Source organism: Penaeus monodon, chromosome 12, assembly GCF_015228065.2.
Source record: "Penaeus monodon isolate SGIC_2016 chromosome 12, NSTDA_Pmon_1, whole genome shotgun sequence".
NCBI lineage: Eukaryota > Metazoa > Arthropoda > Malacostraca > Decapoda > Penaeidae > Penaeus > Penaeus monodon.
In genome coordinates this window covers 35,913,777-35,925,282 of record NC_051397.1, presented here as the reverse complement: position 1 = coordinate 35,925,282, position 11,506 = coordinate 35,913,777, and the positions used below count along the sequence as shown (strand labels likewise).

The 11,506-nt window shown below is 35.6% G+C and overlaps 1 protein-coding gene across 1 annotated transcript; it reads left to right on the top strand.

The window, feature by feature from the left end:
• Positions 1–1,238: 1,238 nt before the first annotated feature.
• Positions 1,239–11,428, top strand: LOC119579405 (protein jagunal-like; the record flags this gene model as incomplete). The annotated part of the gene is given in 5 exon segments (XM_037927199.1): positions 1,239–1,268; positions 3,559–3,700; positions 3,878–3,970; positions 4,309–4,431; positions 9,969–11,428. Coding segments are annotated over 5 exon segments (520 nt in total), but the record flags the coding sequence as incomplete, so codon positions are not given.
• Positions 11,429–11,506: the final 78 nt, after the last annotated feature.

The window sequence follows — 11,506 nt, the reverse complement described above, 5'->3', positions numbered from 1 at the left end:
TGTGCATTTTAATCATATAGATAATTATAAAAATCTTCAAATTCTTTAAATTTGATACAAAAAAGAACACTCATTTTTAATAATTTCCTAATGCAGTTTGTCAGTCAAAAGAAAGAAATAAGAAATAGAATAAGATTTAGATTATAGCAAGTCAAGTGGCAATAAGTTGTTACTGGCATTTCATATGTCAATGCTCATCATAACAATCTTCATCAGCTGCAATATATTCTTTATTCATCATGAATGACCTTAATCTCATACTCTAGAGACTGGAAAAGATCAGAGAAGGATAAGTTTGCCTTGATTACCTTTCACGGTGTACGTTGAAAATACCAGTTTTTATGATAATTGTTTCTTATTATAGGAAAAATATATAATTTTTTTAAAGGGAATGACAGTCCATAATTTTGATATGTTAAGCTTCATCACTTAAAATATATAGCTTTTTTTGTGGTTTAAAGTAGCTATGGATGCCTTTTATTATACACTAAACATTTGCATAATGAGAGAGAAAGTACTGCATGACTGGAATGGAGCATCTTCATTAATCTTCTGTCATTCTCCCGACCCTCCTCGATACAATCATCACTGTCAGTTTCAGCCCAGGGATTAACCCTCTATCTTCGCCCCAGTCAAGACGGACCAGTAGTTGAGGTAGCCCTTTTGAAGTGTCAGTTGTTGCTGCCAAATCTATTGAAGTGATGTATACCCAGATGGCCATCCCTTAGATAATTGCGCTGCTGCTGAGCTTTGGCAATATACCTTGAATATTTGGAGGAGACTTAATAGTTTTTTGTGGAGCGTAAAGATGCTTATACTCTCCCTCAACCTCTACCCTTCTCCTTTTATAGGTGGATGTTCGATATATGCTTTACTTTGTCATACTTTGTGCCTGTGGATAGTTTTCCATATTTGGAGTAAGAGTTGAATAGTGAATTAGAATCCTGTAATGTACAATTAATTCTTTATGCATTTGGTTTTGTGGCAATAAAAGAACAGTTTAATAATATCCCCTTAAGAGTATGGTAGTGAATTTCTTGTTTTTCTGTATTAATTTTTCAACATGAAAATTATTAACAGAACAGTCAGAACAAGTATTGGTACAAAAGGATATTTATTAAATAGACCAAACTTTATGTCCAAGATGATAAATAAGCTTTCAGATTTTCTTAGTTATGTACCAATAACAGAATAGGCTACAGGTGAAGGTAACTCACATTATTGTTTGAATCTTACAGCTGGCCTCTCAAGAAGAAAGTGTCAGAAGTGTAAGTGATAAGGCAGGCCCCTGTCGTCTCATTACTGGCCTAATATTACTGCATAGAACTTGCTGACAGCTCTGTCTGGTTAATGTAGAAGTTATATAATGTTAGACGACATGAAATATAGTGTCTTTGGGTGATATTAGGCCAGTAAGTCCAGGCAGTTTACCTGAGTGTGGTGTAAAGATCCCTCCAACCCTCTATATAAGAGTATTCTACCTGGATGTTCTGTGCATGTTCAGTGAGAAGAATTGTTTGCATCAGTGGAATGAAAACTCAACCGTCTTCTTCACTGTGCCAGAGAGGGTGGTAGACTTCAGAAAGATTAAGCATTCTTCTTTCTTCTTGTTACTTTTCGAAATATTCACATATTTGCTTTTAAAAAGTCATGTCTGTGATCAAATCATTAATTTATTTCCAGTTGTTAGGAAACAAAACTCATTTAAACGTTACAAGCTGAGTTGACAATGTCAGTAAAGTAAAGCAAAGCCAGAAAAAAAAATATATGTCAAGAAAAAATACTGCAGTGACAGTGATAAAAAAAGACCTTAGTAAAATATTTCAGTTCCTGATTCTTTTAGCCATAATTGCATGGTGACACCTCCCTGGCATAAACCCTTGGTCCCTCTGTGCTGGTCGGGTGACTAGTGACCTTGTTTTTCTTGCCTTTCACAGTTGATAAGGGTGAGATTTTCCTGCACTTCCTTGCCCTTTGATAAAATTCACTCTTAATAGATGCAAGATGACATTGGTGTCAGCGGCATTAACAAACTTTTGGAAGACAAAATATTTGTATGTTTTGAAAAACTGAACCATTTTTGAAGGAGGAAATAAACCAGTGGTGTATAAGGCCTTTTCTTTTCTTTTCTATTGATTTTGTTACTTTTTACCTTTTTTTTTTATTCATTTCCTATTGACTGTTGTGTTCTACATGGAAATGCCCACGTACCCTCACTAACTCATCCAGGCACATGCTATTGAATTTTTGTGGAATTTCTCCCTTTTAACTCCTTGATCTTTTATTTCTGTTCTCGTGTATTTCATACATAATATGATTTACATTTTAGTGATCTGTGTCACTCGACTTGTGTCATGTTTTATGGTTTAATGTTACCCAACCGTCTTGTGGTATTCAAATCTTCCTAGCAGGTGGATATATGCTTCATTTTCTTTTTTTCTTTTTTTCTTCATTTTCTTCTTCTTCACCTAAAGGAAGAGTTTATATATTTGGCAATCCATTAAATTTTAAGAAATAAAGATAGTTTATTGAGATCAGTAAGGGGCAAGAAGGAACAGGTTAATGGTTCTCATGATAAATTGGCTCATGCTATCCTAAGCATCAGCCAGAGAACACTCATAAAGGAATTCTGTAGATAAAGTTCCAGTATTTAAATGACCATTTATCTTAGACAATGTATTTTATACACTGTATTTCAGTCTTGGAATCTCATGGGAGTTGGCAGTTTTGTTATAGTACCAGACGGTCTCAAAATCTTCAGCCTACTTATCTATCTATTATTGTTTAGAGAGGAAAGAAATATTTCACTATGTTCAGTAAGGCAGAGCATTATTGAAATTGGGAATTTCATTGTTAAAGCTCTGTCACAGTGTACATAAAACAAATTCTTTCACTGAACAAAGTTATAGATTTTAACAGAATTTCTTATTAAAGCTCCTTCCTTTTTCTTATATGAAACCTGCTTTGTTGATGCAGGCATACTCTTGACTATAAGGATATCAACTATATCTCTTTGTAGTTTAGAGCAGATATAACAGAACCTTTATAAAAGCAATGTAGTCACCATTTTATCAACTTTGTTTGCTTGTTCAAATTCTTCACACCACTGGTGATGGATGGGGTGCCAGCAAGTAGGTGACAGGACAGCATCATGAAAACAGATCATATTCTGTTCCTGGATAAATCCCTAAGTCATTATATATGTTGAACCCACCGATCTCATATACCCCAGAAGACTTGTCTCACTTTGAGTTTGCATGTTATGATGCTCACAAGAAATAATTATTCTAGATATCTCCAATACTGTTCACACTGAAAGAGTTGTTAAAATTTTCTTATGTTTGCAGGGTTTATTCTGTGTAATTTGTATTATTTATGTTTATATTTAAAACAGTAAAGTAATGAAGGGCGTCACTTCTGTCTTTTTGCCTTTGTTTAACTAATGATAAGAAAATAATTATGGAAATGTCGGAAAGATTATAAAGCCAATTTATCACTTTTTCTACTGCTTTGGTGCAGATGTTACATAATTTTTTACATTTGTTACATCTTTGGCAGTGTACTGAACAAAGGACGGCTAAGAAAATGTGTGTTTTCACACCTCCTCCTGGCCCTCCTCATGGTAGTGAAGATGGTTCCGGACTTTCTCGACAGACTGGACATATTCGTTCTCGAAATTGAAGAATTAGAAGTTCCGCAGGTATTTATCACCAAGCAGAATGTTATTAGTAACATTTTGCTCCTTTTTTTTTTTTTTCCTTTCTTCTACCGATTTAGATTAACTTTTCCAACACCTTTAAAATTAACTGACACCTTAAAACTGATATACATGTAAGTATAAGGAATGTATATGATAACCTTTTTATGATCATTTCAGCCTCTCAAATGGGAATACGTTTGGCTTGTCGGATCCCTTGCCAGTTTCCTTGGCCTGATGGCTATAAGAAAAAATAGAGTATTACTTCTACAGGTAAGCTGACTTTAGTTCATGGTTTTATAGATGAAAATACAGAGGGATAGAGAGGGGGAAAAAAAGGAGAGAGACGGGAGGGGGGTGAGAAGCAGATTGGGGGGGAAGGGTAATTTAGAAAGAGTGGGGGAGAGGGAGAGAGAGTGGGGATAAAAGAGAGACAGGGAGGAGTGAAAGAGAGAGAGGAGGGAGTGAAATGAGGAAATAAGGGAGTGAAAAAGAGAGAGAGAATGTATGTGTAAATGTATACAAACTTTCGTTGTTTTACATACAAGCTTCACTGTATTGCTTTCAAATTAACCTCCTGTTGTTGTCTTATGTTTACCTTTGTTTTCCAGATATACTTTGGTCTTATCAACCTCTTCTCAACGGTGCCCATTCTCTTGGCTGCCATGATCTATTTCTCCGAATTCCTTAAATACTGCACTGAGGAGGAACCTGCAGGTCTACAGCTGTGGCAGGTTGGTTGAATCTATAAGGCTTTGGGATATTTTAACTGATGTTAGCAACAGCTGTGATGGACCGAGTTCCAGCTGACACCACAACCTGACATACAACATGCCAACTGCTCATTGGATGGAATTCGTAGTAGTGACTCCGATAGTAGTGACATTTCTTTGATTTCACTGTTAGACATAAGCACTTAAAGTGAAGGAAAACCTTAACTTTACTTATTTTCTTCTTCTTTTTCTCCTTTTTTTATGAAATAAAAGTATAGGATAATATTGGTGTTCTGTGTTGTTCATGAAGTCCTGAACAAGCTGGGAACGGGAAACTGCCAATGCACACCAACACCTCTCTAGCTGTTTTTCTTTTCTGCAGCTAATGGGTTACAAAGTATGTGTTTGAGTAAAGGAAAGAAATTGACTCGCGTTTGGTGACGCTAGCAGCTCATGTGGAATTTGTTAGGTTCCAAGGCTGGAATTTGTAAAAAGGATTATGGGCTCTCCTTGCATATCTCTCAAGTGTAAATAATGCTCATAAGAATTGCCATAGATAAATACACATTTTCTGGTTATTTGCTATCTGGGTCACTTAACCTATTATTCCTGGTTATCAAAAATCTCTGAGAGCAATTAAACTCTGGGGATATCTGGCAGTGGCCCGACAGTGGGCGCAGGAGACCGCTGAGTTAAGCCGAATGTCCTGCTCCACGCGCTCGGGCGTGTTGCCGCGCGTTCGAGCTGAACCTACCAACCATGCGGTTCGCTATGACTCCTAGCACGTCACCCGGCAAGAATGGGTTCAAAACTCCCAACCCCTTTTTCATCTATAAACTCACTGGCACCTGGTAATTGTACTGCCCACAGTAGTTTTGTTCTGTGAATTTTGTTTAGTCACCTTGGAGGCAGTTAGTTGGCTACCTGACCTTGCCTCATATCTCCATTCTGTGAAATTTGGGGAATATATTTTTTCTAATATTATTGATATCATTACTGGTATTATGAGTAGTATTGACATTGGGATTGTTATATTATCATCAGTGCTTTTAGCAGTAATAGATAGAAAATAAGATTTCTAGGGGGAATATAAAGAAAAAGGATTAACAGATGAGATCAGGTAGGACTACTAAAGGATACGAAGTGATTTTATTGTACAGTTCACAACAGGATATAGAATCCTACTTGGCAACTCTTCCAAAATTGATTTTTTTCTTTCTTTCTTTCTGTCTTTCTTTCTTAAAATTATTTCAAACAGCTGTTGGAAGTGGTTCTAATCATTTATGTCTATTTTTTTTATTATTATTGTTTTTTTTTTTTTTTTTTTTATAAATACAAAATACATACAAAAATGTGTGTATGTGTATATATGTATATATATGTATATATATGTATATATATGTATATATATATATATATATATATATATATATATATATATATATATATATACAATAGATAGATAGATCTGATGCTACTGGACACGGCATGTACAGACATGTCATGCCCACTGAGTGTACTTTATTTACACATAGATAGCTCTACAAGTACTTAGTTAGCAATGAACCAATTACTAGTATTACCAGTTCTACCTTGTTACAATTTTCCTTGATTTTTGGAAATATTTTCTGTTATCTTATATTACTGTTAGTAATGTCAATAACATTATAATAATTATAATGTCTGTAAAAAAAAATGTCTTTCCTGCAAACTCAACAAAAGGTAAAATCAGGTGAGGTCACCAGGTCTACTAATTGACTCCTTGCTAAACACTTGTTGAGCCATCTCTGTGCAGTAACATTTCACAAAACAATCAAACAATTTCCCAGGGACAGAGGGTTAAGGGCAACACTAACACAACACACAACTTGACCGCTGCATTCTGTGTAATAAAGTAGCTTAGTGGACTTTACTGTTCATGACACAAACATCTAGTGTTATCACTGAGAAATATGTGAACAGGAGATCAACTTCACATCTTACAAGCATTTATAAAAAATTATTGATAATGAAATATTGTTATTATGATTGCATATCCAAATAACATTGACGACAGATATTGGCAAGAAACACAAGTCTGTCAGTTCTGATTTGATGAGCACTGTTCACTCAGGCCCACACCTACAGTATTCCCACTTGGTTTAACAAAATGTAAGAACAGTACAGTTGTATGATAGTTGAATTGGATGCTTGCATAGATATAAACTCAATGCCATTGGGGATGACATGTATGGATATGCCAAGCCCACAGTGAGTTTAACTTATTAATTTTATTTACATAGGAATGGCTCCACAAGTACTAGTCCAACCTGGTCTCACTTTTTCCCTTCCCTTGGTTTTTGGAAATCTCTTGTTTTATCTCGTATTGCTTTTTGTATTGCTGATAACACTATAATCATGATAGTGTCCATGACAATAGTAATAGCATCAATACCAATTGCTATAGAAAAAGGGGGGGAAATCGGGGGCACGTAGACTACTAATTGACTGCTTGGTGGCTGACCACTTGTGGAGCCACTAATGTATAGATACGTATTACAAAAAATACTAAGGTGAACATTGCATTTTCCTGGTGGCATTGGGTAAATAATTCTGTATTTAATGTTGACTGATAAGTAATTTTTAAATGAAATTGAACAGTTTAGGAGGGGAGTTGCAGACTAGGGTTATATATCCTCCCTTATTTTATTGTTACAGGATTTCATAAAGAGTTGATAATTTCAAACAGCTCTGAGCATTTTTATACACACTATTCTAGGACCCATTTCCCCTGTCACATTAATTCCTCCTTGATTCAGTGTGTTCAAGAGCAGTTCTTGTCTATTTTATATTCCTTGTTTTCAAAAACATGCAAGTAAGGATATTTTTATTTATAAAATAGTTTCTGGTTTTCATTTCATACTTGGGTAATTCTTTACGGTATGGATGCACTCGCCAGAGACTAAGTCCCCCAACTCCAGCCAACAATCTTACTTAGGGGACACATGGGGAACCGGGGATTGGGGGGGGGGGGGGTATAGAATGGCCTCAGTTTGATTTGAGCGTCGGTAAATGACCAAAGAAAATTATGAATGCAAAGAAATTCGACTTTTCGGAAATGCGAGCCAAACTTCATATTTACTAAGATCAAAGAATGCGACTTCGGGAAATGCGAGCCAAACTTCATATTTATGAAGATCATAGAATGCAACTTTTCGGAGCCAAACTTCATATTTATGATGAAAAAAATACGAGTGTTTGATTATGTCCGCCATAAAAATTAGGAAAGAGCAAGAAGCGCACACGGTTAACGACGCAAAATTTACTCCACAGTCCAAGTTGCCGTGACTGGGCGTGCCCTTCGGGCACTGCCCGAGGAGAGGGTTGATGGGAGGCAAATATTCTCTTCACCTCGATATGCACGGCAAGATAGAGCTTGAAACAGGTTTTTTTTTTTTTTACTTGTCTTACCTATATATTTATTTACTTAGCCAAAGACTTCCCCTCTTTTATCTCTTTTATGCACTGTAAAACAAAAGAAAACAAAAAACGAATATGATATGATGACGTACCTTACTGCGGAGGGTACAAATTAGCAGCGGCAAGGAGGAAGCGATGCAGTCTTTTGATTTGAATCCGGGAAGCTCATCAGAAACATCACACGGGCCAGATAACCAACAAAATGATACTTCCTCCTACCGTAATGCGGTACTTTTGCCTTTGCTTCCCGCCACTTACGCTCAATGGTGTTGGTGTGAGCCGCAGTGACGGGATCCACAAAATTGAGGGAATGGTACTGTCAGGTGCTGAAAGCCCTCTTTATCTAGGCAATTATATGCCTCCCAGCAGTCACTAATGATTGTGGTCCCTTCTTTAATGTGGTCTTTAATAACTTCTAGAAGGGTCTCAGCACCTCTGGAGGGCACAGGAATAAAAAAAAGATTCCGAATTTCACGGCACACCCCACCGAAAACCTACTGGCCCTCAATCAATCTGCCCACATTGTATTTCCTTATCCCAAACTTTGATTCGTCCTTCTCTGCAATTGTGCCAGGGCCACCGATCTTTTCAGCACTATTGTTTAAGCACCAAGCAATGAGTACTTCACTGCAAAAACTTCCCCAGTCACAAATTGTTTTATCCGAGAGTTTCAACTCGTCTCTTACCAGAGCGTAAGAGAAATAATCTTTCAAATAAAAATTAACAAAAAATATATTTGTCTCAATGTCTAGATTTGATTTTGCAAACCATGTTTTATGGAAAATAGTTTTTTTTTAAATTACACCTCACAGTTCTATTGTGAATTTTTCTCATTTTGTCGCATCTAAAAGTTTTGTTCTTAATATCTAGTCTGCAATTCGCACTGCACTTTTCACACTTCTTTCAGTTAATAAAAGTCCATGATTTTGTAAAAAAAGATTATAAGGTCTTCGGTTTTTCCATGAAATTTTGCGTGAAAGTCAAGTACACCACCATAGCACAGAGAACACACATCAGTCATTGTCACTGAGAAGAATGAAGCAGTTCACCGGTGTATTCTAGAAATGTGCCGGTGTTATTTGCATACTCAAAATAGCTTAAGCATTGGCTGCATGGTTTGAGTAGTTAAGCAATTAAAAATCTTAATAGGTGTGAGAAAATAAGCATGGAAAAAAAAAAATAACGTAAAAATGGCTAAAAGCGCATATATATGAACTGTAAATAGATAGCTGTGTATATTTTCATCATATATGGAATGTTATACTAAAACTTTAATGAGCAATTAAAATCTCTGATAAACTACCACCACCTGATTGGTCGTGACACTGTGATGACGTAGGTGCGCAGTACGACAGAAAACGCTGTGCGAGTTGCGCGGCAACTTATTCTTTCGCACCGAGCGAGTGGACTTAGCCGCTGGAGTGCCAAGTGGACTTAGACTCTGAGCGGCGCTATCCGCGACCTTTTTCCTTAATTTGTGGTGTTACTGTTCGGGTCTGCAAATTAGTTCCTGTACCGACAATGGTAACTTTTTGTTCTCTACAAGAATATCTTCAATTTGCCCTAGCTTAGTGTGTTCATACCGTAAAGATTAACCCATACTTGTTTTAGTTGCGGTAAGTTAACTAAACTCTATATATACTCTGTTTTAAGGTGGTTTCAGGAAAAAAGAATTTCACTTTCTAAAGTACTTCACTTTATGCCTACAAAAAAACATTTCTAGACTGTGTAAGGTCAGGAAACGAGACAGAATCCATAAGGCCCAAACTGCCCTCTGTCTTTCCAATCTCATGCCTTTTACATTATCAGAATCCATAAGGCTCAAGCTGCCCTCTGTCTTTCCAATCTCATGCCTTTCACATTATTTTTCTCGTGGGCTATATTGCAGTAGAAGCCCAGTCATTCTCAATCCATTTCTGGTGGAGGTGATTGGGATGAACCAGTTTTTTTATTTAGATTGAAAGACAATGTTTATTTGTGGCTGTAAATGGTTGTGGTAGTATGCATTACATATACACACACATGTACATAGCCACACTCATTTTGAATGGTTATATAATATAAACATGCATTTACATAGTATTTTTCTTTACTTCTAGGGATATCCTGTTGCTGTCCTATGGTACAGCTTCATCATGATTGCAATGCAAGTCCATATCTTCACCCTCATTTTCGCATGGAAGCTCATTCTGGCATGGAAGAACCGTGGAGCAGCAAAGAAGGGGCAGTAGATCGACAAATCAAAATCACAAATTGCTATACAACCCGAGATTACATAAGCAAGCAATATTGCCATTATTGATGCTTCTGTAATTCCTTGTCTTTACATTGTGGGCTGCTCATACCACAGTCTATGTATCCTAAATTAATTTTTCTGAGTGGATACCACTGTGTTGTATTAGCAGACAAACAACCGAATGGATTCATATGCAATTTTGTTTTTGTTTTACTCTCCTTTTTATGTAAATGTGTAACCTTGGTTCATGGAAAAGTGATAATGTTTTAAAAATGCATCTGGTATTGGGATATAATCCTTTTTTCATATAATTTTTGGGTTATATTTATTTTATTTTCCTTTATACATTTTGATGTTTTAGAAGAAAAAAATATTACATTTGTTTCTTATTGCTCTTTACTACAACAGTTGTTTAGGAGACAGTCAGATTTATAATTGTAATTCTGAAGGCAATTAGTAAATATAACATGAATAATAACAGTAAAAAAAAAGGGACAAGTTGTGACTTCAGTCCCGAATTGTACATTTGGATATGCATTTGTTCATCTGAATAATGTACAGCTGACTGAACATCAATTGCAGTAAAGGCAACTTCACTGGAAGGTTATTTTGTCATTGGGCTTTTTTTTCTTTATCATTATGCTTTTGTTTACTTTTTTTTTTCTTTCTTACTCTTTTATTTAATAAATATATAGATATGTATTTCTTTCCTCCAGTTTTCATTATATGATTTTTTTTCTTATGCTGTTATTTTTTAGAATTAAAAGTTGCTATTATACTCTATTGAAATGTTGATTGTTCAAGTGCTTTGGTCTGTTAAATATAAAAAAATATAAAAACTTTTTTTTTTCGAATTTGAGAGTATGAGGAAGCTGCACAGGGTAAAATGTTGCAGAAGGAAGTGTTGAACGTTTTAAAAATTGTGGTTGTAGAATAGCATTCATATGATGAGAACTCGTAGTTTTATATCAGAAAGAAAAGTGACATTTCCGTGATATTTTTGCAATGATGCTTCACCTGAACAAAATACCCAGTGTAGCTTTTTTCAGATGTTTCACAATTTCCTCACCTTGTTATTGTTATCTTGATGGTTGTTAATTTTCATATATATTTCCTTGTTATTACATTTCAAAACATATCATTATTTTATTTTTATTTTTTTCCCCCCATTAGCTTAATTGTAACATCTCTTCATGGCAGTAAAAATCCATCATCTAAACTGGACTTTATTTGTGCTCTTTCACTGTGAATATCTTTCATGCCCGTCCTCTTCGCACACGAGACGACAGAGGGAGGATTTCATTAATAACATATAAAAGAGAAGTTTTGCCTTTTCTCTATCCTCCTTGATTTCTTTTTTTCTTTTTTTCTCTCTTTTTTTCCTTTTTTGTAATGTGCCTT